The sequence below is a fragment of the Culex pipiens genome, chromosome 2 (genome assembly GCF_016801865.2).
Source record: "Culex pipiens pallens isolate TS chromosome 2, TS_CPP_V2, whole genome shotgun sequence".
Taxonomy (NCBI): Eukaryota; Metazoa; Arthropoda; class Insecta; order Diptera; family Culicidae; genus Culex; species Culex pipiens.
This window is the reverse complement of record NC_068938.1, coordinates 146950125-146976667: the sequence shown is the minus strand read 5'-3', so window position 1 is coordinate 146976667 and position 26543 is coordinate 146950125. Positions and strand designations below refer to the sequence as shown.

The 26543-nt window shown below is 35.1% G+C and overlaps 1 protein-coding gene across 2 annotated transcripts in view; it reads left to right on the top strand.

The window, feature by feature from the left end:
* LOC120414873 (formin-J-like) overlaps nt 1–26543 on the top strand; it is a 196346-nt gene that overhangs the window by 11349 nt on the left and 158454 nt on the right. For both annotated transcript variants that reach the window (XM_039576194.2, XM_039576195.2), the window contains one exon: nt 12294–12690. In XM_039576194.2, the coding sequence (XP_039432128.1) occupies nt 12546–12690 (145 nt within the window). In that variant the 5' untranslated portion in view covers nt 12294–12545. The remainder of the gene's footprint in view (nt 1–12293; nt 12691–26543) is intronic.

Below are 26543 nucleotides of genomic sequence, written 5' to 3'. Positions count from 1 at the left end.
TTCATTTCACTCAAGAGTTTTCGAGAAATGTCAACTTGAAGTGAACACTTTTAGGACTAACCTGTTTTGTTGACAAAAGTTTTTCGATTTTTGTCATTTTTGAATAAATGAGGTTTTGATATGGGCAGTTTTGAATAAATGAGGTTTTGATATGGGCGTCCCATGTTCTTCCAAAAGGATGGTCGAGTTTTGTTCTATCATTTTCTGAACCAAAGAAACGGCCATTCAATAACAAATGTTTTTTTGAAAAATTTACGAAAATCGCTGAACTGAAATTGTATGGTTTGAAAGTACAGTCCAGACTCGATTATCCGAAGTTTCGACTATCCAAAGTTCGATTATTTGAAGATTTGTATGTGACTTTGGATAATCAAATCACGAACAATATTTTTTTTGTTTTTTTCATGTTTTGAACAGTTCTGCGACCCCATTTTTTTGTTTTTTTTTTTTATATTTCGCCACCGCCATATTGACCGCCATCTCAGATTCATAAATTTAAAATCACTTTAGGTACATCTTTTATGTCAGAAAAAAGGTGTAATTTTACCTCTGGAAATGTGTAATTTTACCACTTTTCTGGTGTAACGTCACTTTTCAGTCTAAATTGAGGTAAAATTACAGCATAAAAGAGGTAATGGACAACCTTCCAAAATTACAGCTTCCAAATTTACATTATTTTTTATTGTGTAGTTTAGGGGTGATTCGATTGTCTGAAGTAAATATTTTCCGAGGCCTTCGGATAATCGAGTCTGGATTGTATAAACAGCTCAGCCTAATTTGAGCATGACCACAAAAAGTCGAGGATGAAAATTAGGATGAAATGACCCTTATTAATTAGTTCATTAATTATTGTTATTTTAATTCATAATTTTGAAAGTAAAAAATTGTGTAAATTTGGAAGGTGTAATTTGGGAAGGTTGAATATTACCTCTTTTATGATGTAATTTTACCTCATTACACCAGAATAGTGGTAAAATTACACATTTTCAGAGGTGTTTCTGACATAAAAGATGAACCTCTTCCCAGATGTAATATAACCATGATTTTTTTCTGTGTATTTTTTACTTATTGGCTAAGATGTTCCCCCCTTGTAATTAGAAACTAAGCAACGATCATGTAGTCTACGTATGTTTGACGAATAAATAAATAAATAAATTAAAACAATTTATTTATTTACCTGATTTTTTTACAAAGTAAATATCGTACAAAAATTTTAATCATTACTGATTTATAGATAAAATTTTTATCTATAAATCAGTAATGATTAAAATTTAATGATGACTGAAATATCTCTTTTTATAGAGAAAGAAAACAAAACTTTTGAAAAAAAGCAAAAAAATCCAAAACTTTTAATAAAATTGGATTTGTTTCACAGCATTAAAAAGTGTATGTGCTAATTCAAAGTACCGTAAACCGGTGTTACATTGATATCCCGGCGACATTGATAGGTTTTAGATATTTTCTCAAAATGAGGAATACAAATTAAATACGTACGGAATGGTATGCATACATGCTGACCTTGGTAGAGAAGTGCTCAAAGTATCTCAAGAAGTAGTTTTCAACCAGATAAAGGATCGGATTCTTTGAACATTTTTGACTTAAGAAATGTTAAAATTAGAAATTAGAAATTTTGTAAATTTGGAGAATGTTTGATTCCTGCAGCAAAATTTGTTTTTGAGGCAACGAATTATGACATTATGATTTAAATTATAATTTTCTAGTGAATTTGGATACAATTTGGATCATCTATGGCAGGGCTGCGGAGTCGGGTCATATTTTAAGCGACTCCGACTCCGACTCCGACTCCGGCTTTCTGAGATTAGACGACTCCAACTCCGACTCCGGCTCCGGCTTTCAGTCCCAACCGACTCCGACTCCGACTCCAACTCCGGCCTACCAACTCTAGCCGACTCCGACTCCGACTCCGACTCCAGCTTTCTACAAATTGTTGGCTCCGACTCTGACTCCGACTCCACATATTTTGAAATGTTTCAAAAGTTTGTTAACTATTATTTTGAAAATATTGATAAATAGGATTATTTAAATACTCTCTAACTGATATGTTTTTCTCGAGGAAGAATCAACTGAAAAAAAGTTTCTAGGTTACAAGTTTTATACGTTGTTGAAACAGAATTCAAAAACTATCTCCAGTTTTGAAGGCATTTTCAGAAGAACAGTTTTGAAATTAAATTGGGTTTTATTTACTTAACCTCAAGTTAGCTTGTTTGTTTTATTTACATTTAAATTATAAAAAGCTTATATATTTTAATATCAAATTGCAATTTTTTTGAATGAATCATTCAAAGAAACCTGGCCTTAATGATCGATTTAACATATAAATTCAATTTGCTCACTTTTAAGCTGACATTTATAAGAAGCACATTGTCTATCAAAGTCACCTTGTTTTTTTTGCAATTCCTCTGTGAAACTGTCAACTTTTCCTGTCCTTCTGGAGAAACGAAACGGCCTACTTTTCCCTACCAAAAATAACAAAATGGAAAATTTATAAACAAAAGTACAACTTTTCAGTACTTTTATCGAAAAGTAACATTTTTCAATATTTTTTTGTTTTGAACGGTGGGTTTACTTAACACATGAATAATTGACATAAAATTCCATTAAAGAAGCGTTTTTCGGAATTGCAAAAAATGTTGTAAGCAACTCGTTGCAAAACTTGTTTTTTTTTTGCAGCACTCATCGTACTTGTCCAACTCGGTAAACCTCGTTGGATAAATGTACGACTCGTGCTTAAAACAACTTATTTTTGCAACTTGTTGCATATACTACTATTTAAAGATTATGATCGCAAATCAAGGTATCTAAAAAATGTCTCCGTGGAAAAGATAATTAAGGGGTCCTTTTCAAATATCCGTGACCTAGAAAATATTTTACCTGAGAATTATTGATTTATTTTAATTTAAAAATTTTCAATATACATAGAAGGAGGCGCGCAATACTTCTTGAATCTTCACCTAAAACGAAGCTTTATGAATGATCGTGCGCCTCCTTCAAAATATATGAAATATCAAAATATTGGATAAAAACCAAAATCCACAGGTAACATATTTTCTAGGTCATTTTAAAAGGACCTTTCCATAAAACATTTTTTTGGTACATTGATTTGCAATGATAATCACCTTCCGAAATATTGGCGTGGGACATACAATATGAGAAAATTATTACCGGTTGAATAATATTATAATTTTGTGTACTTTTTGGTACTGAAATCTAGAGATTTGTTCAACGATTTTTTGCAACGATATTAAAATAGTTTTTCAAGGATCAACATTCTCAGATTTTAGTAGAGAAATAGTAAACATTAAGATTATCGATATATTTAACATATTCAATGATTATTTCAAAATAAGTTGCAACTGTATTGATAAATTTTTGTCAGTTTCAATTATTTTAAATGCAACACTTTGATTTTGTTTTACTTAGTTTAAAACAAAATGCACATGTTGATTTCTTAGAAATAGATTGTTATAACGATTGAATATTTGTTGGAAGAGTTATACTGTCAGTGACTTTTTCCGATTTCCAAAAACAGCAATTATTATTTTTAATCTTTTTTGTACCTCGTATTTTTTCCCTGAAAGTCATTCGCTATCAGGGTAAAAAATGAATGTGTGTGTACTGTTTTCAAAGAGAACTAGATTAAATTTGATCAAATTTTAATTGAAGGGTTGCAGTCAAGAATCAATTAAATATTTCTGACTACAAAAAGTTATAATACGAAATACTTGGGTAAGAGGGAATAAACAGGTTATAATTTAGTAAAATAACACAATAAGAGTTTTTCAATCACAATAAAAGGCTTCAAAAACATAATGGCATCTGATGAATCTTTAAAAAAAATGGCAATTCAGTGCATACGACTTAAAAAAAACAGTTAAAAATATAAGAAGTTTTGTAAGTTAAGCTGTTTTATAGCAAATACTGAACAACAAGATTTTTTTTTGCATTTAAGATGACTCCGACTCCGACTCCGACTCCGGGTTATCAGAAATTTTCGGCTCCGACTCCGACTCCGACTCCAGCTGTTCGAGTTTTGACGACTCCGGCTCCGACTCCGACTCCAGGTCCCCAAAAAGACCCGACTCCACCGACTCCGGCTCCGACTCCGACTCCGACTCCACAGCCCTGATCTATGGATTTATCCTAAGATTCACATTCTTTTTAAATTAAATAAACTTAGTTTTACAAACATTTAATTAAATTAAATTAATATTTCAAATGATACATTCAAAGTAAGTTTAAGCCCGGGTAAAAAATAAAAAGTTACTCAGATCAAAAAGTAGATGCAATTTCCCGAAAGACTACTAAAAGTTAGGCCTCCAGCCCATTTGGTTGAAAACTGGCTTGTCGGTAGCAGGAACAAGTTCAATTGGGATTTAACCCGCAAAAAGACATTTTTTCCCATATCGATGCCTCTGTGCTCTCTTATGTCAACTATATAGGAAAAGCAAGCTTAGTACAAGCGAGCACAGAGGCATCGATATGTCACTTTTTTGGCATATTTGCAACTAATGCGATAATAATCTACGTCCATGGCTTGTGGGCCAGATCTTTGCAAATCATACTCACCAGTTTTTCAAAGTACAGTCATCCCACATATTCGGAACACCCACAAATTCGGAACAATTCTGTAGTAATTTGTCAATAGGATACAAAATGCAACTTTTCTGTTTACCTTACTATTTTTAGAACCTTTATTTGGACATTCTCTAGCTATTTCACTAGTAAAAGTAGTACTTTTTTTTAACAAAAACCTGCCTTTCAAGACTATTTTAACCAGAACAGCAAAACACTGCACCCAAATTGCCTGTTTCATGATTGTGGGATGTTATTGTGCCTCCCACAATTGTGGAACACCTGAATTTAACTGATATTTTTACAAAAATAGTTATCGGACTATTCATAAAACATTACTAAGCATGAGTTTTTTTGGTTTCAGAGTGTGAAGTCATTATTTTGTAAAAAATAAGTACTCCTGGAGAGAAAAAAAAGTTTGTTTACATCGTAAGAAAAAAGTGTTCCGAATGTGTGGATTTCAAGGGTCAATGTTTTTCTTCAAAAACTTGATATAAACTTAAAAATATACAGCCGGTCTATACATCAATCGAAAAATCACAAGAAAATCTTTCACATGAAGGTAAAAGCAAATCATTATGTTCAATTATCGATTTTCCATGATTTGTTGAACATTGGCCGATCTGTAAACTGTTCCGGATATGAGGGATGGCTGTATCATCATATTGTGTCGAAGGTTGTGAAAGCTTTTCTTGCGATCTTTCTAATGCTGTATCGAACAAATGCAAATTTTAGCTTTTATATCAAGTTTTTTTGATCTTTGAAATCCACAAATTCGGAACATTTTTTTCTTACGGATGTAAACAAACTTTGGTTCTATCCATGAATGCATAATTTTCACAAAAAAAATGACTTGACGCACTGAAACCAACGAAATTCAAGCTTAGTTATGTTTTATGAATGGTCTGGTAACATTTTTGTGAAAAAAATCAGTAAAAATGCAGGTGTTCCACAATTGCGGGAGGCACAATAACATCCCACAATTATGGAACAGGCAATTTGGAGGCAGTGTTTTACTGCTCTGGATAAAATAGTCTTGAAATAAGGTTTTTTGTTCAAAAAGTACCACTTTTACTACTGAAATAGCAAGAGAATGTCCAAATGAAGGTCCTAAAAATATTAGGGTCGACAGAAAAGATGCATTCTGCTTGCTATTGACAAATTATCACAAAAGTGTTCCGAATTTGTGGGTGTTCCGAATATGTGGGATGACTGTATGATATGATGAATATTCCCATCATCCTTTTTCTGTGTGCAATGTGAACCAATTAAAGTGGGTATGATTCGGCATTTATTTTAGTTTTAAATCAAGAGGCTCTTTAAAACATTTGAATTAATTTCCATCCATTTAATCACAAAAAAAGACTTCCAGGGGTAAACGTGTACGCACGTCCATCAGAAACTGCTCCCAGAATGCCTCGTTGCCTCCACCGAAAAAAAAGGAACAACATATTTTCGATTTCTTCATTTCGGAAAAGAAATCGATACATTCCCCCCATGTTTGTTGCTGCTGGCCTGCCTGCTGACTTACCTGGTCGAAGGCGTTGATACTTTCTAAAATATATTTACATTCGTCGAACGCAAACAAACGGACGAGAGGGCGCTCCTCGTATCGAATGATGGACCGGGAACCTGACCTGAGACTTTGGTCGATCGCAGTGCGAAGGCACCAACACCGGAGGTTCAGTCTGGAACGCTCTCGAGTGATTGTGGTCAGCTGCTGCTGCTACAATTTCTGCACCAAGACGACTTGCTGTTGACGCGAAGAAGCGGTACAAATGAAAGACTTCAACGCGGAGATACTTCAGTGGGCGCAAGCGACGAACCCGCACGCAGAACTCGTCAAAACCTCAAATATATGTATGCATAAGACGAGATCGTCCAGAGCAGGAGAGGTGTGTAATCGGAAGCCTCCTCGGCGGTGATGTGCTACTACTTGCAGTGGACAGATCGCACGTGGGCGCTCCCGATGATTGGTTTGGACCGAAGGCAGACGAGAGGATTTTCTGGGTGATTTCCGATTAGGATTACTGAGTGCGGTATCGTGGTTTCGTTTGGTTGGTTGGGTTTGAAGTTTGTGGGGCTTCCACCCAGGTGCCGTGTTCCCTTATGGGTTGGAACGGACTGTTGGGGACTGGACTTTCGATCACGTGGAAAAGTGAAAGTTATGGTCGGGGTTTTGTTTTTATCTCAATAAAAGCGATAATGTTGAGATGAAACAAATCACAACCTTCGAGATGCCGTATCTCGGAATGGATAAGATCATTTTTCGTGATAAATGGTTTCTCATTTACACTAATATTTATGACAAGTTGAAACAAAACTAAGCACTAATGGAAGTTGCTTGTCAGTGTCGTTTTGTTATCTAATAGATGCTTCGTCAAAAAGTATTAAATGATTTCAAAACATCAGAAACTCTTGTTCTAATATTCAAATTAAAATCTCCTTCAAAAATACATATCCAAACGATTTTCGATAAACAGTGACCACGAGGCACTTAACAACCAGACCAATCCATGCTACCCGCATATGCCCGTTGATCTCCCTCAAGTACGGTACTTACAATGCAAAATAGCACAGCACATGCTAGGCTCATTCATTCATACCTGGACTTGGACCTGGACCATGAACATTCACCCTCGAGCCCATACGATTATGATAGCTGAATGAACTATAAAGGACTTGATATGCACAGCAAAATTGAGCATAGCCCAATGGAAATAATGTGTAGAGCAATTCTTGGCATCATTTTTTAACTGTGTCCAACATTTGGCGAACGGGGAAATTATGTTGCTTATGCGGTGATGATTGGGTGATTGCGGTCAATTGCGCACGGTTAGGCTAGGGTTATTGCTTTTCGTATACATTTTCATTGGACGATTGTCCCGGGGAGAGATCATGCTCTTTTCAAATATAATTTTATGATTTAATATGCTGCATGTTGTGCATGTTTGCAGGGCATTTCGAATTTTATGCTTCAATTTAGTTTAGCTAATTTTAATATCTTAACAATAATAACAAAAACTGATACATAATTTTTTCAACTGTTCCTGAAAAAAAATTTTTTTGTAGTTTTAGAGATAATCAAGATTGAATAATAAGGAACCTTTGAACGATTACAAAACAAACAAAATACTCACTTATGGATGGATTTTGAAATTGTTTTAAAGCCTTTGGTCTATAATTTTTTTTAATTAAATAATATTGTTACACTAGATTTGTGAAAAGAATCTTGAGAAGAAAAAGTAAAATAAACATTTCAAAATTACATCTACATAGTTTATCATTTTCTCAAATCGCTCCAATGATGTCAACTGGATGTAACATACATATTAAATTTTAATTTGAAAAACTTACATTGACTTAAATTGTCAATATAATCAAGTTTCCTTAAAACATTCTGAACTTAACTGAAACTTGAAGTTGGAATGTTTTCGTCCGATAGCGACCGTTGCAACAAAAAAAAACAATTTCGAGTTACTGTTCAGAAAATTTAAAAAAAAATCTGGCAAATCGTGTGTTGATAACGATCCCGAAAATTGTGTAAATTCCTGAAAGAATGTTTGCGAGGGTTATATCAATAATTATTAGAAACCAACTATCGAATTGCAATGAATGTGTTTTTAAAGACATTTAACGGTACACAGTAAACAGGGAAGTTGTTGGCTTTTCATTCCAAAATGTTGAACTTACGGACTTAATCCTAAAATAATTTGATTATAAAAATTAACAAATTTTGTTTTAAATCCTTTTTGAGGTAGTAGCTTAAGGGATGAATAAAAAATTGTACCAATAGTTTCAGTAGTTTAAAAAATACCAAAAAGTTTGTAACAAATCTCAGGAAGATGAGCACCGTTATGGAACAAACTGATGGTTTTGTAAATATCGGACGAAAATAACCGACGATTTTTCTTAAATTTTAGTTCCAAACCAAAATAAACATCACAATATATTTTTCATGTTTCGAAACTTCCTAAAAATAAAAAAAGGCTTTTATAGCAAAAAATTTAAAAATGTGTAAACAAAAATTCCAGTACAAATAAATTGAAAATTCAAAAAAGATGCAAAGCCATCGAAATTCTGTCTCTGACTGTATTTTTTTAAGCCCAGAAAAATTTGAATTTATGAAATTTCTTCCAAAGATAAAAAAAACTTCTACCAACAGCTCAATATGAACTTTTGATAGAAAAATTGGACCATGGAATATCAACAATAACATTTTAGGAAATCTTGCTTGCTCTTATTTTGTTTTTATACAGGGACATAAACTTCAAAAAAAAAATCAACGGCCACTTTAAACTTGCAATTTTTGATCCATAATGAACTACGGAGCAAAAAAATATTTTTAGAATAATGTTTTTTTTACAAAAAAGGGAAATCTTAATCCAAATTTTTAAATATATATTTTTTTAAGAATTCAGAAGAGATCAGCCATTATTTCAAATGTTTAATTGGTTAACATTGAAACTGCCGCTCAGATCAAGTCCGTCCCATATGTTATTTCGTCAATTTTGAGTTAACGATGCAGTTTGGTTCAAAATTATGTGAACTATCAGAAAACCCAATACACTTTAGTAGTATATTCCAGAAAACCGTAGCAAATTCCACTTTTTCGTGAAATCCTAACACGTAGCCTTATGGACGGGACAAATTTACCTTGCGCTTTTCTCGGTCTGCTGTTCTTACATATGGGATGGACTAGATTAGAGCGACAGAAAACCAGTGGTTCAATTTTCAATGTTTCTTGGACAAATTGAAAATTAACAACATTTTTTTATGAAATGGACTCTCATGGATGAAAAGCGAAAACTGACACTTTTTAGTAATGATGAAACTGTAAGTGGCTTTATTCAGGAAACGACACACTTTTTCAACATTTTTGCATAATATCAACATTAGGGGTGACATTGAGTCTGAGGGGTGAGATTGAGTGATAGATATTCTTTTGTAAGACTCAATCTCACTTTTCCAGACCCTTTTTTCCCACCTGATGACAGTACTTTTCGATTAAAAATAAAAAAAAAATGAAAAAAAAAATATTTTTTTCCGGAAAATACAATTTTAAAAACAAACTATCACTTGGCAGCAACATTGTTATCCATGCTTCTCTATGGATAAACTTTGCCGAAGACACCGAATCGATAAGCACATGAGTCCAAAAAATGCAGATTGTCAAATATTTACTTTCGATTTTTGTTTGGACAGCTACTGAAGCCTTGTATCGGCGAAACAATCACACAAAAAGTCCTTTGGTCATTGGGACAAAGGTTGAGCCGAATATAGCAGAGCAATTCTCTACGAAATCGGTCTTTTTTCTTCAATTTTATTTTTTGTATTTTTTAATCCGACTGAAACATTTTTGGTGCCTTCGGTATGCCCAAAGAAGCCATTTTGCATCATTAGTTTGTCCATATAATTTTCCATACAAATTTGGTAGCTGTCCATACAAAAATGATGTATGAAAATTCAAAAATCTGTATCTTTTGAAGGAATTTTTTGATCGATTTGGTGTCTTCGGCAAAGTTGTAGGTATGGATACGGACTACACTAGAAAAAAATGATACACGGTATAAAAAATTTGGTGATTTTTTTATTTAACTTTTTATCACTAAAACTTGATTTGCAAAAAATACTATTTTTATTTTTTTTTTTTGATATGTTTTTGAAGACATTAAATTCCAACTTTTCTGAAAATTCCAGGTTGTGCAAAAAATCATTGACCGAGTTATGAATTTTTTACTCAATACTGATTTTTTCAAAAAATCGAAATTTTGGTCGCACAAATTTTTCAACTTTATTTTTTGATGTAAAATCAAATTTGCAATCAAAAAGTACTGTACTGAAATTTTGATAAAATGCACTGTTTTCAAGTTAAATCCATATTTAGGTGACTTTTTTGAAAATAGTCGAAGTTTTTCATTTTTTTAAATACAGTCATCCCACATATTCGGAACGGTTTCCAGATCGGCCAATGTTCAAAAAATCATAGCAAATCGATAATTGAACTTAATGATTCGCTTTTACCTTCATTTGAAAGCTTTTCTTGCGATCTTTCGAATGCTGTATCGAACATCTGCAAATTTTAACTTTTATATGAAGTTTTCGAAGAATTACTTTGACCCTTGAAATCCACAAATTCGGAACACTTTTTTCTTACGAATGTAAACAAACTTTGGATCTCTCCAGGAGTACATATTTATTACCAAATAATGACTTCTCACACTGAAACCAATGAAACTCAAGCTTAGTGATGTTTTATACGTGGTTTGAAAACTTTTTTGTGAAAATATCAGTTAAATTCAGGTGTTCCACAATTGTGGGAGGCACAATAACATCCCACAATTATGAAACATGCCATTTGGAGGCAGTGTTTTCCTGCTCTGCACAAAATAGTCTTGGAATGAAGTTTTTGTTCCAATAAAACATAAATACAAATACATGTCCATATGAAATATCAAATAAGTCCAACCTGACAGTCAAAACACTTATGCCGCATCTCTTGCAAATTACCCATCTAAATCATCAATTTCCGTTGTGGGTGTTCCGAATATGTGGGATGACTGTAAGTGCACATGTTTGCACACTTTTGAAAAAAAATATTTTTTAAAAGCTGAGACAATTCTCTAATCTTTTCTTCTTCTACTTATACGACCTTTGCCTGAGACACTTTATTGCACAGACATAAAAATCAGAAAATCTAATATAATCTATCATCTCACAAACATCCCTACACATGTTCAATTCATAATACCCCTCAGCCTAACCATATCAACTCTCGATATCAAAACTGCATTACACATGAAATATCGAAAATTTCTGACAAATACTTTCGAAAACAATATTTTCAAAATTTTCAAATCAAGACAAACATTTCAAAAGGGCTAAACATTCAATATTACGCCCTAAAAAAAATAGTGTTTTTTTGCAAATCAAGTTTTAGTGATAAAAAGTTAAATAAAAAAATCACCAAATTTTTTTTTGCCGTGTACCATTTTTTTCCAGTGTAGTCCGTATCCATACCTACAACTTTGCCGAAGACACCAAATCGATCAAAAACTTCCTTCAAAAGATACAGATTTTTGAATTTTCATACATCATTTTTGTATGGACAGCTGCCAAATTTGTATGGAAAATTATATGGACAAACTAATGATGCAAAATGGCTTCTTTGGGCATACCGAAGGCACCAAAAAAGTTTCAGCCGGATTAAAAAATACAAAAAAAATCGAATCCTAGAGAACTGCTCAGCAGTAAAAATACACGAAATTTGAGGATTTCGTATAGAATTGCTATTTCTTTAATTTAAACAATATTATTAAGGTACAAATCTAAATAACAAATTTGCAAATGTCTGAGAATCTGCTCGTATTTGAATCAACGCATAAATACATAAAGAAATATTTGCAACTTTGTAGCTCACCTACTTTGTTGTGCAGAGTGCAAAGACCCCCTAATGCAAATTTTCTTCAACTCATCTCAATTAAGGAAAGCGAAGAAAACTACGACTGCAAAAATCTTCAGCACGCACGTGCAAATGCATCCGAAATCACTGCCAAACAGGGTGAAGAGGGGGAAGGAGGTGGTCTACATAACCTATAATTACCATCATGCAAAAACCAAAACAAATACAGCTTCTTTCGCCACAGAAAAACGCATTCACTAACGTGTATTATTTGTTTCTTCTTTTTGGTTCATTTCAGAAAGGCGACGACTGCAAAAGGCTCAAACAATCGAAATCAAAGAAAAACATAACAACAACAATCACAGATAATGATTGCATAAGTGCGGGGACCTGAAACAATTTCGGCGGAAGAGAAAAACAGTTTTGGCGGGAAAAACGAACGAAAGAAAGTTCAAATCAGTGAAACACACAAAAAAAGTGAATAACAATAAATTTGTTATTGTGAACACAGTGTTGAGGTCGATTTTCTCGGAAATTCTGGGACCTACCGATGGAGGGCGAAATGGACGGAGCTGGTTCCTGCTACGGCGGCGGTGACATCGCCGGGGCCATCTTCGGGACCCTGCTGGCGGTCGTGCTCGTGGCCGTGCTCGGCTGGTGGCTCTACAAGAAGGGATACGTCCTGAAACGCAAAGGTGAGTCGGTCGGCGTAATGATCATAATTTTGGAACACGGAGCGGGGGGAATTGCTTTCCGAGAAGTCATCAGGCCGCGAAAATGCGTTGTTGTTGTGATGGGAGCCGGTCGTTCGCATATCGGGTGGTAATTACTTTATTGTTTTGTTTTGTTGCTTTTTGTTGTGGGTCCTTGTTTTGGTTGGCTTCTTCGAGCAGGAGAGTGCATCAGGAATACGATTCGGGTTAATGTCGTCGACGAGTTGTTGAAATACCAGTTATTATTGACACATTTGAGGTTCGGTTTATGGCCCACTTTTGGGTGATTATGGTGATTTTTTTGTGTTTTTTTATGGATGAACGTATATTTGTGCTTTTATTATTTTGGTCTGATTACTTCACATAAAATTTTATGTCAATTCTATCCTTTTTATAATACCTTAGACCTTCAAATCGTCGCCATCGTGCTAACTTGTCGTACGTGCATTTTGGGCCAAATTGAGTTAAGAACGCCATGTTGTGCAGCTCACAATACCTCACCTTTTGACCTTCACAGATCCCCAAAATTCGATTTCAATCCTGAGATATTCAACAAAAACCGAAAAAACTCCGTGCATTTTTGTCACTTTATATATGAAAGTAGTTTCAATCTTGTCGTGCTATCTTGTCACTCCATGAAAATTGATGTAAGTGTGACAAAAGGCCAAAGGGTTTTCAGGCCAGGAAAGTCAGGATGCGTTTGTCGCACGTACAAGTTAGACTACCGTAAACATTTGTAATTATAACTCGGGACTCCAGCAACCAACTTCAACCAAACTTTGGGACAATGCACAGAATGGTGAGCCAAACAAAACGTGTTTGTTATTGTTTACATTGTGTGCTCTCGTTTTTGAATATTCAAGGTCAAACATTAAAAAGCGTTTTTCTCGGAACGTCAAGATAGCACGACGACGTCGAAATGGAAAACGTAATACACTGCAATCCCGATGGTTTGACACCAATTGTTGTCAAACGAACGAGGTCACTTTTTAGTTTGACACCCTCTTTACACGGAGATCACACACACTAAAAAAAGTTTGGTTTGATAGTAAATGTGAGTAACGAACTGTCACTTTTTAGTTTGACTTTGACCAACCAATGGGGTACAAACTAAAAAAGTGTCAAAGAGCAGTTCTCTCAGATTTTGGTCATTCGATTTTTTTTTTGTATTTTTTAATCCGACTGAAACTTTTTTGGTGCCTTCGGTATGCCCAAAGAAGCCATTTTGCATCATTAGTTTGTCCATATAATTTTCCATACAAATTTGGCAGCTGTCCATACAAAAAAGATGTATGAAAATTCAAAAATCTGTATCATTTGAAGGAATTTTTTGATCGATTTGGTGTCTTCGGCAAAGTTGTAGGTATGGATACGGACTACACTGGGAAAAAATAATACACGAAAAAAAATTTGGTGATTTTTTTATTTAACTTTTGATCACTAAAATTTGATTTGCAAAAAAACACTATTTTTATTTTTTTTATTTTTTGATATGTTTTAAAAGACATAAAATGTCAACTTTTCAGAAATTTCCAGGTTGTGAAAAAAATCATTGACTGAGTTATGAATTTTTTAATCAATATCATTTTTTTCAAAAAATCGAAATTTTGGTCGCAAAAATTTTTCAACTTCATTTTTCGATGGAAAATCAAATTTGCAATCAAAAAGTACTTTACTGAAATTTTGATAAAGTGCACCGTTTTCAAGTTAAATCCATATTTAGGTGACTTTTTTGAAAATAGTCGAAGTTTTTCTTTTTTTTTTAATTAGTGCATGTTTGCCCACTTTTGAAAAAAATATTTTTGAAAAGCTGAGAAAATTCTCTATATTTTGCTTATTCGGATTTTGTTGATACGACCCTTAGTTGCTGAGATATTGCAATGCAAAGGTTTCAAAACAAAAAAACTGATGATTAAAAAATTCATAACTCGGTCAATGATTTTTTGCACAACCTGGAAATTTCTGAAAAGTTGGAATTTAATGTCTTCAAAAACATATCAAAAAAAAAAAAAATAAAAATAGTATTTTTTGCAAATCAAGTTTTAGTGATAAAAAGTTAAATAAAAAAATCACCAATTTTTTTTGCCGTGTATTATTTTTTCCCAGTGTAGTCCGTATCCATACCTACAACTTTGCCAAAGACACCAAATCGATCAAAAAATTCCTTCAAAAGATACAGATTTTTGAATTTTCATGCATCATTTTTGTATGGACAGCCGCCAAATTTGTATGGAAAATTATATGGACAAACTAATGATGCAAAATGGCTTCTTTGGGCATACCGAAGGCTCCAAAAAAGTTTCAGTCGGATTAAAAAATACAAAAAATAAAATTGAAGAAAAAAGACTGATTCCGTAGAGAATTGCTCAGTTCGTCGCCATCGTGCTAACTTGTCGTACGTGCATTTTGGGCCAAATTGAGTTAAGAACGCCATTTTGTGCAGCTCACAATGCCTCACCTTTTTTTTTCAGTGTCTTGCGAACCTTCGTGGTGAACGGACACTAGAGCTGCGGTATTTTTTTACTACCTAAGCTCAGAGTTATTTCAAAACAAAATTCACAGTCTTTTTAAAGACTACCTGAGTTATTTTCCAAAATTCTAAACAGTCTTTTCAAGACTAACCCCGCCTGAAATTTTGTTGTATTTTACAAACGAAGCCATCTTTTTAAGAGAACTTTGCTTGCAAAATGCGTCAAAACAAAGGTAAACGCAAATCTTCTGAAGATTTGGTCGTTACGTCGGTGAAGCGTTTGAACGCTAAACCGGCTAACGGAAACAGAAAAAGAAAACAGCCTCTTCTGAGGTCTGATTCTGATTCTGAATGTGAGGTCAATCCTCCAATTCCATTGACAAACAGTTTCGGTGTTTTATCCGAAACTGATGACAAGGAACCTTCTCCTCGTACTGAGCCTTCTGCCGTCGAGAAACGAGTAAAGGCTCCGCCAATTGTAGTGACTTCCGTCTCCGATTTGGCCAGCTTTCGAACGCAACTGAAGAATTGCAAGGAAACTTGCAATTTGAAGGTTTCGTTCCAGCTTGGTCGAAGAGGAGAATGTCGCTTGTTGACGGAATCTTTACAAGATCACCAAACTTTTGTTGGTTATTTGAAAAACCACAAACACAATTTCTACACGTATGAGACCAAGAATGCTCGTCCATTCAAGGCGGTCTTGAAAGGTCTCTCCAACGACTTGTCGGTGGATGAGATCAAAAACGAACTTAAGGTGTTGCTTGGCTTTGCCCCATCCCAAGTAATACCGATGAAGAAAAAATCAAACGGGAATATTTCTCGCTTTGGTTTGACTTCACAATTTTATCTGATTCATTTCAACAGAAATGAAATCAACAATTTGAAACTTTTGGACAAAGTTCAGTTTTTGTTCCATGTACGGGTAAAGTGGGAGCATTTTAAGAAACATGGCGGTAATGGCCAGAATCTGACCCAGTGCCGGCGTTGCCAGGCATTCGGTCACGGTACTGATCATTGCGCCATGGTTCCAAAATGCATGGTTTGCGGGGATTCTTCTCACGACAGGGACAATTGTCCCGTGAAAGAAGTCACCCAATTTAAATGTGCAAATTGTGGTGGAAATCACAAATCAAATTTCTGGGATTGCCCCATCAGAAAAAAGGTTTTGGATTCTCGTGCTAAGCATCAGCCGAAATCCAAACCGAAATTTTCTCAAAGTCAGGTTGTACCTGCATCTTTAAATCAAACGTTCGTGCTGTCTCACTCGAACAATTCTAGAAATACCCCTACCGTGGAAAAGTTAGGTAACAACAATGGCATTTCTTATGCTAACGTCGTTTCGGGTTCATCCACGAATTTTAAATCCTCTACCAATCTTTCTGAAATTGGGCAGGTACCTCAAATCTCATTTGAAAATTTTTCTGCTGGCAACGCTTTGGGATCTTCTGATCTCGGCGATGTTACGTTTGAAAAAATGACTTTTTTGCAAAACTCACTGTTTGGTTTGATTCAAACAATGAGTAATGCTACATCCATGATGGAAGCAATCCAGATTGGATTAAAATTTGCGAATGATGTTGTTCTTACCCTGAAGTTTAATCATGGATCTAAGTAATTCCATCAATATTATGAATTTTAATGCTCGCTCTTTAAAAGCGAAAGAAAATGAATTTTTCAACTTTTTACGAGTTCATAACGTGCATGTTGCTGTTATAACCGAAACATTTTTAAAAACTGGCACTTATTTGAAAAGTGATCCAGATTATAAAGTTATAACTAATAACCGAATGAATCGAAATGGCGGTGGAGTTGCAATAGTTATCCACCGTAGTATGACTTATAGCACGTTACGTGACTTTAAGTTAAAAGTTATTGAAAGTTTGGGCATTGAACTTGAAACTTCTTTTGGGAAAATTATGATTGCAGCTGCATATTTGCCATTCCAATGCACTGGGGAAAATAAAAATTATTTCAAAGGGGATTTGAATAAACTTACTCGGCATAGATCTCGATTTTTGATCATCGGTGATTTTAATGCCAAACACCAATCTTGGAATAATTCAAAAGTAAATTCCAATGGTAAAATTCTGTTCAGAGATTGCACTTCTGGTCTTTATTCGGTTTTATACCCGAATGGGCCAACTTGCTTTTCTTCTGTTAGAAATCCATCAACAATTGATTTGGTGTTGACAAATCAAAGTCAGTATTGTGGTCCTTTAGTGACTCATGCTGATTTTGATTCTGATCATCTTCCAGTAACTTTTTCACTTTCTCATGAAGCAGTTACCAGACCCAATAGTTCTGTGTTTAATTACCACAAAGCTAATTGGGACAGGTATCAGCATCATATTGAGAATAATTTAAATCATGATTTTGTTTTAGAAACCAAAGCTGATATTGATTCAGCCTTGGAATCTTTAACTAATGCAATTTTGGATGCTAGGAATATTGCTATTCCTAAAGTCCAAGTCAAATTTGATTCTCCCATTATTGATGACGATCTTCAGCTTCTGATTCGTCTGAAAAATGTTCGCCGAAGACAGTATCAACGTTCTCGTGATCCTGCACTGAAGCGAATTCAAAAAGGTTTGCAAAAGGTTATTGACCACAGATTCACTCTCCTGCGAAATGAAAAGTTCGCAAGAGATGTCGAACAAATTAAACCTTATTCCAAACCTTTTTGGAAACTTTCAAAGGTTCTTAAGAAACCTCAAAAACCCATCCCTTCGTTAAAAGATGGTGATAATATTCTATTAACTAATGGGGAAAAAGCTCAAAAACTTGCTCAGCAGTTTGAGAGTGCTCATAATTTCAACTTGAATGTTTTGAGTCCTATTGAAAATCAAATTTCAATAGAATTTCAGAATATTGTTGAACAAGAATTTTCATCAGATGAAGTTTTTAATACGGATCTGAATGAAATAAAATCTATTATCAAAAAATTTAAAAATATGAAAGCCCCTGGTGAGGATGGCATTTTTTACATTTTAATTAAAAAATTACCAGAAGCAACTTTAAGTAGCTTGGTCAAAATTTTCAACAAATGTTTTGATTTGGCATATTTTCCCAGTAGTTGGAAAAATGCCAAAGTAATTCCGATTTTGAAACCGGATAAAAATCCTGCTGAAGCCTCAAGCTATCGGCCCATTAGTTTGCTTTCATCTATTAGTAAATTATTCGAAAGAATAATTCTTAATAGAATGATGACGCACATTAATGAAAATTCAATTTTCGCTGATGAGCAGTTTGGATTTCGCCTTGGGCATTCAACTACTCATCAGTTGTTGAGAGTTTCAAATTTAATTCGAAGCAACAAATCTGAGGGCTATTCTACTGGCGCTGCTCTTCTAGACATAGAAAAAGCATTTGACAGTGTTTGGCATAAAGGATTGATTGCGAAATTGAAAAGGTTTAATTTTCCGATTTATATCGTGAAAATTATTCAAAATTATTTGACGGATCGTACTCTGCAGGTATGTTATCAGAATAGCAAATCTGATCAACTACCTGTACGTGCTGGCGTCCCTCAAGGAAGCATTTTGGGTCCAATTTTATACAATATTTTTACTTCTGACTTGCCTGATTTGCCCCCAGGATGTCAGAAATCACTTTTTGCTGATGACACAAGCATCTCCGCCAAAGGCAGAAGCCTTCGTGTCATCACAAGAAGATTACAAAAAAGCTTGGATATTTTCAATTCTTATTTGAAAGAATGGAAAATTACTCCAAATGCTGCAAAAACTCAACTTATTATTTTCCCTCACAAACCAAGGGCTGATTTTCTTAAACCAAAAAGTCATCACATTATAAAGATGAATGAGGTAAATTTAAAGTGGGAGGATCAAGTGAAATATCTTGGACTTGGTTTTGACAAAAACCTTACTTACAAGGATCACATTGAAAGTATCCAGGTTAAATGTAACAAATATATTAAATGTTTGTATCCACTTATAAACAGGAATTCTAGACTTTGTCTCAAGAATAAACTGTTAATTTATAAACAAATTTTCAGACCTGCCATGCTTTATGCTGTGCCGATCTGGACAAGCTGTTGCTTAACCAGGAAGAAAAAACTTCAGAGGATTCAGAACAAAATTCTGAAAATGATTCTGAAACTTCCTCCCTGGTTCAGCACCAGTGAACTTCATCAATTAGCCGAAGTTGACACTTTGGATGTTATGTCCAATAAGATAATTGATGCATTTCGACAAAAATCATTGCAGTCTTCAGCTGCATTGATCCGCTCTTTATATAGTTTATAAGTTAGTTTTAAGGTATCCCTTTTCCCTTTTGTACATGTAGGACCTCCTACATTTGAAATCACTGAATAGCGAAAGCTACAATATTTCATAAATAAATGAAAGTTGCTAGTATTTAAAATTGAGGTGAAAAGTCATCGTTTGTGATTGGACACTCAATAATATTTTAACTGAATGAATGTACATGGAAAAGAAATTTAAATAAATATAAATTAAAAAAAAAAAAATGCCTCACCTTTTGACCTTCACAGATCCCCAAAATTCGATTTCAATCCTGAGATATTCAACAAAAACCGAAAAAAACTCCGTGCATTTTTGTCACTTTACATATGAAAGTAGTTTCAATCTTGTCGTGCTATCTTGTCACTCCATGAAAATTGATGTAAGTGCGACGAAAGGCCAAAGGGATTTCAGGCCAGGAAATTCAGGATGCGTTTGTCGCACGTACAAGCTAGACTACCGTAAACATTTGTAATTATATTTCGGGACTCCAGCAACCAACTTCAACCAAACTTTGGGACAATGCACAGAATGGTCAGCCAAACAAAACGTGTTTGTTATTGTTTACATTGCGTGCTCTCGTTTTTGAATATTCAAGGTCAAACATTAAAACGCGTTTTTCTCGGAACGTCAAAATGGCGGGTGCGACAAGATAGCACGACGACGTCGAGTTGTCAAAGTACAGGGTGACGAGCAGGAATTCCCTGGAAAAAATCCCGGGAAATCGGCCATTCTTGAGCCTCTTACACGGAGAAAAATGAGTTCCCAAAATCGTGAACAAGCGTTCATGAAAATGGGAACCACGAACAAGGTGTTCAAATCCCATGGTACGTTTTTGGAAATCGTACCATGGGATTTGAACACTTTGTTCGTGGTTCCCATTTTCATGAACGCTTGTTCACGATTTTGGGAACTCATTTTTCTCCGTGTAATTCCAGGGAAATTTGGTCGAGACTCCCGGGAAATTTGATACATATAAATATTGAGGCAAAAAATTTAAAAAATCCTATCAGTGACAAAAGAAGAGTTGAATTCCATACATTCCAAGCCATTTTAAGCTCGACTCTATCAATGCTTCTTTGATTCGCAAATTTAGAAAAGATGAAATCAAACTTTTATGGAAATCTCAATATTCGTAATTGATGACACGACAACTGAGTTGCATTCACAGCCCATTCCTTTACTCCTTTTTAATAAACTATTGGGAACGTAAAAACAACTTTCAAATATTGCTCAGAAGTCTCAACTGTCTTATTGCAAAAATCCCGTTCTTGCAAATAAATACTTAAACTATTGTTTTTTTTTTCATTATCCTGTTGGAAAAAAAAATCAAAATTTCAAGCACATGACGTCAACAACATCACACATTGTCACTCGAGCTGAGTCCGAAGTAAATGATGCCATTAATTTACACGCAAAAAAAAAGTTCCCCACGACGCCGGAACTCGTGATGCACTCGTTAGATGGAAAGCGCGTCCAATCAAGATGATCTGCAGTATAACTGGGCAAATCTCTTCTACGAAACAGTCAGTCGATGTTAGGTAACTTGGGCCCCGTCACGCCCTAAGATCCGCACAGGGACACAGTCACTCTCATTAATGATCGCTCTGGCGTATCGCGCGCGTCATATCACGACGACGACGACGACCGGCCGGGTTCGGAGACGTATGGTAAATACGTCCGCTTCCTTCATGGGAACCCATTTTTCCACGGGGGCCATGGTTAATTATACCCCCGCGCGGACGACTTCAGGTGTCTCTGCAACGTCGATGCAGCAGTCTTGGGGCTGGCTGGAAGCGGTTTTAATAACAACAACTAAGCGCACTTCACCGCGCGTATTTCATAACCTCACTCTTGAACGCGGTGCAAGTATGCGTATCAGCGATAAAAGAAAAATGCAGTTTTTAATTTGTAAAAAGAAAGAAAAATGAAAAATACGTCAAGTGAATTAGGGCCCTGTCGGAACCTTATAAGCTACATCAAGTTGCATTTCCACGCTGATTGCAAAACGCGTAAATTCGACTTATTGTCAGATTTCTGCACGATGCACATCGGGCAGAGGAAGGCTTCCTTTAACATTTTTTAAAAATAAATTCAACATTACCGCATTCGTTTGACGTCCTCATCGGTTCTTCACGTATTTTAACCCCCTGAATTTTAACGACCGACCAACCTCCGATGAAAGTGTTCCTCCGTCGTGCGGCGATTCGAAAATTTCACTTTCATTTCACGGTTGCGGTTCGTCGTCGTCATACCCTGATGTCTTCCCATGATGGTCCTCCGAAAACCATCGCAGAGAGAGAGAGCTCTGGAGGTTGACCATGTTTAACGTGCGAATATAAATCAATCCACCAAACGAGGAGGGGCGACCGCAAAAGCTCACGTGTGCAAGTAGCGGGTCTCGGAAGAAATTCTCCGAGGTTTTTGGGGGTTTTGGGGGAAATTCGAAGCAATGCAGCAGAAAAAAAGCTGCTGCCATTTAGGTATAAATTTGTTGTCGGGAACATTGCGAACGTGAGAGGAGAAATTTAGATTTTTCAAAGTTGTTGGACTTGGAAAATTTTTTCAGTTCTTTCAAATATATTGTTCCAGTGATGGACGTGTGTGTTTGATCAACAATGACCCTTAGACTATTTTCAGCAATTATAGTGCTAAATCTCCCCTTTTGAAAGCAACTTTTTCGATTTTATAAAACACCCTAATCGTGAACCACCCTAATTTGCAACCAAACCAAAAGTTTTCCTTTTCCATTTGTAACATCACTATTAAAGACACAAAAACTTCGTAATTTTTCGTAAAAAAAACAAATTGTCCACTTAATTTTGTTATCTAGTCTACTTTACAAATTTAAGGGGCTTATCAAGTCCTTTTCAATTTCAAATTTTACATGAAAAATATATAATTTAAAAATCAATTTTTTGACTCTTTTTCCACATTTTTTTCAAAAAAATGTTTTTTTTTCGCAAAATCGGTAGCACTGAATTTGATCAACTTGTTCCATAGCTCAAAAGATGCCTTTTAGCAATTTAAAACAATTTCAAAAATGAGATTATTCAAAAATGTTTATTATGCACAATTTAACTTTTTGCGTGCAATATCTATAACATTTTCCAAGACACGGATCAGAAAATCCGTTCCCTAGTTTCAGATTTTTAGATATTTCAATAAAGCATACAAAAATGGACAGCTTTCAAAATATTTTGGATACTTATATGGATGGACTGATGCAATATGTCTTTTTTTAAGAAAATTGGAAAATTTAGACTACTTTCACTAAAAATACGAAAGTTATCATTTAGACTAAAACTAAGCTTACAATTAAAAACATGTTTTGCAATTTACTTCAAACACAATGACATGTTATTTTGAGGGACAAAAATATTTAAAAATAAATACAATTCAAGTTTGAAAGAATGAAAAAACACACAGAAATATTACAAAAAAGAATCCATTTTAAGAAAAAACATAAACTGCTTTATGATATCCTTGAATTCAAACTTTTAATAAAAGCACATTTTCAAGAAGATTCAAAAATCTGTATCTTTTGAAGGAATTTGTAGGTTGTAGGTATGGATGAATACTACAGTGGAAAAAAATGATACACGGTAAAAAAATTGGTGATTTTTAATTTAACTTTTTGTCACTAAAACTTGATTTGCAAAAAAACACTATTTTTGAACTATTTTTATTATTTGATATGTTTTAGGGGATATAAAATGCCAACTTTTCAGAAATTTTCAGGTTGTGCAAAAAATCTTTGACCAATTTTTTGAATTAATGCTGATTTTTTCAAAAAATCAAAAGATTGGTCGCAAAAATTTTTCAACTTCATTTTTAGATTTAAAATCAAATTTGCAATCAAAAAGTATTTCAGGAAAAATTTGATAAAGTTCACCGCTTTCAAGTTAAAGGTAACTTTTTTGAAAATATTAGAAGATTTTATTTTTTTTAAATAAGTGCACATGTTTGCCCAATTTTGAAAAAAATATTTTTGAAAAGCTGAGAAAATTCTCTATAATTTGCTTTTTTAAACATTGTTGATACGACCCTTAGTTGCTGAGATATTGCCATCCAAGTATTTAAAAACAGGGAAATTTATGTTTTCTAAGTTTCACCCACACAACCCACCATTTTCTAACATCGATATCTCAGCAAGTAATGGTTCTATTTACAATGTTAAAATATGAAACATTCGTAAATAAAATTTTTTTCGATCATTTGGAAAAAGAAAAATTATTTTTTTTAATCACGACTAACATTTCAAAAGAGCCAAACATTCAATATTACGCCCTTTTAAAATGTTTGTCTTGTTTTAACAATTTTGAAAATATTTTTTTGAATACATCGGAAATTTTCACGAATTTTTCAAATTTTAACTTTGTAAATCGGACCATTCGTTGCTGTAATATCAACATTACAAAATACGAAATTTTTGTATGGAAAATTATATGGACAAACTAATGATGCAAAATGACTTCTTTAGGCATACCGAAGACACCAAAAATGTTTCAGCCGGATTAAAAAATACAAAAATTAAACATTTTTTTAAAAGATGGTACAATTTTTATAAATATTAAAAAAAGAATCAGCAAACTTTAAAAATAATTGTTCATGTTAACCGAAATATTTCAGAGGCAAGAAAGCTCAAACTTTTTTTAAGAATAGCTCATGTTTGAAAGAAAAAAATGTTAAAAAGCTCATGTTTGAAAGGAAACTCACACAATATCACAAAATTTTATAATTTAGCCATTTGAAATATATGGCCTATGCAGCTTAGTACTTTCGACCTTGTCTCGCACATCCACTTTATAGTAGAAAAACAAATTGTTTTTCTTCTCAAAACATCGAAAAAAAAACGAGGCCGCAGAAAAACAGAAATATAAAATAAATGTTGAAACAATTTCGTTAAGAGAACATACCCGCTTACGTGCCTTCTGAGCAAAGATGCTATGAAACGGAATTATCTAAGCTAAATGATTTGATTTTTTACATTTGATTACGCAATGAAATGAAAGAAAGACAGACAACTGTTTTACAAATTACAACTGAAGATTGTTTAAACTAAGTTTAAACATTTTACTCTTTTTTTGTTTGTGAAAAAGAGTGTTTATTAATTCCTCCTTGGCTATCAATTCAATTTTGGCCAAGTCATGTTCACAAAATCTGCGTAAACATTTTCACAAACTTTCATCCAGCCTAAGAAATGTATTGCTGCACGTTAAATCTAATTTCACCACTTGGCGGTTTTAATTACCGATCAATCATTGTCAGCACCATAATCACTGTCTTAATGGATTCGAAATTTACATATTACATTGTCCTATTTACATATTCGTAAACTAGCCCGGCCAATGTTGTCGATAAAAATTTCCATATTTTATCATATCTTCAGCACACACACACACAACCACACCGAAATTGGATCTATTTTGGGGTCCATCACATTTGCGTAGCACCAACAACCGGGCCGGATAGCAGCCATTTGGAGGTTTGGAATGCCATCGACTCTAGCGACCGCAACTAATTGGGTGGCTCTCGTTGGGGACCTCTAATGTGGCTACAAATTGGAAGTGACATCTCTTAACGGGGTGGAGTGGAGAGAGAGAGAGTCTGAATTTTGATAGTTGTGGATTCTATGATGATTTTTTCTTCGGAGAAACTCGTTTTCCACTCGGCATTAAATTTATCTCACCTAACCTCACATAATTTTGCATCCAAATGGTGACTGGAATTCTTGCGTGATGCCAAATTTGCCCTCCGTCGGTTGCAAAAGAGAAAAGTCTAAGATTTCACACTGTGCGGACTGCGGGGCAGTTCCAGAACTAGAAGTTGAGCACTAATTAATTCAGCGACTTAAGCGCGACTCCGCGGAATAAACATAAACTTATGCTAATTTGAGACCACGAGTCGTTCGGGTCGGTTGATGTTGATGGCGCAGAGATCTCTCTTCCCCGTACAGCAGTTTGGCGCAGCAGGTTTTTTTTCGCAACAGCAACCCTTACTCAGTCTAAGCGATTGCGATAAGCTTAAGGCTGACGAGAAATTCCATTCGCACGCGAACTTGATATTCACAGCGGCTATGCCAAAAGTAGAGGGGTCTGTAGAATGTCACTGCGTGTCGGACTGCCGCGGCCAATCTGGGGTTGATCTGCCTGCAGCCGGTTCCACGGGCAAGACTGCCTCCTTAGTAGGGTAGCGGTACATCGTCGACGCAACTCGTGACTTGTGCGGTGTGGTCAAAGATCAATACTCTGGCGTTGAAGGCCTGACCAGCGTGCAGTTTGCCCAGATATACATGCAAGGAGTTCTGCAGTAACCTAGTGCCGCCATTTGGGTCCATCTGCCGGGCCAAGATCTGCGTGGGGATCGTGCGATCGTACAGTGTTTTCACTTTCAACGATGTTTGTTTAACCTGCTGATGAAGTTTGGATTGGTAGATGGTGTTCACCAGAACTGTACTCTTTGAAGATGCTGCGTTAACAACTCACATTCCTATGTCACTACCTTAACGTTGATTCAGCGTTGTCAACAAGCTACAAATCAAACAATTCGTGGGACTAAACATCAAAACAATGAAGTTTATACCCATATTAGCTGCCGCATACCTGTACAAACTGCTCTGCTGCGATTGTTCAACCTCTGCCTGACATCACAGTTTCATCCCATGCCCAAGAACTGTTATTATTTCATCGCATATTACCATCAATTAGTATGCATGCAACACTCAAAGCGCTCCACTTCCGACGCGACCTTGACAGCAACTCGTTCACTTTGCTTTCATTTAGCGTGTACTCATTATACAACTTGTACCAGAATGTGTAGTACAATGAATCGCTTCTTCATCATCCTCCTCTTCATCTACCGCACAACTCATGTCAGTCAGATGTCTATCACAGCTTTTTAATTAAATCTCATAATGGTATCAACAACAACAACAACTCGCAAACACGCACACACAGAGTTTAAATGTGCGGGGGTGATGACGGTGTCGTACAGCGTGTTCCAGCACGCGCATCGCGTCCCCCCAATCAGCGATCGCGGCACGATGTCTGGCGGACACGCGGCTTTTTAGCACAGATCGTACACAAGATCGTGCCAACAACTTG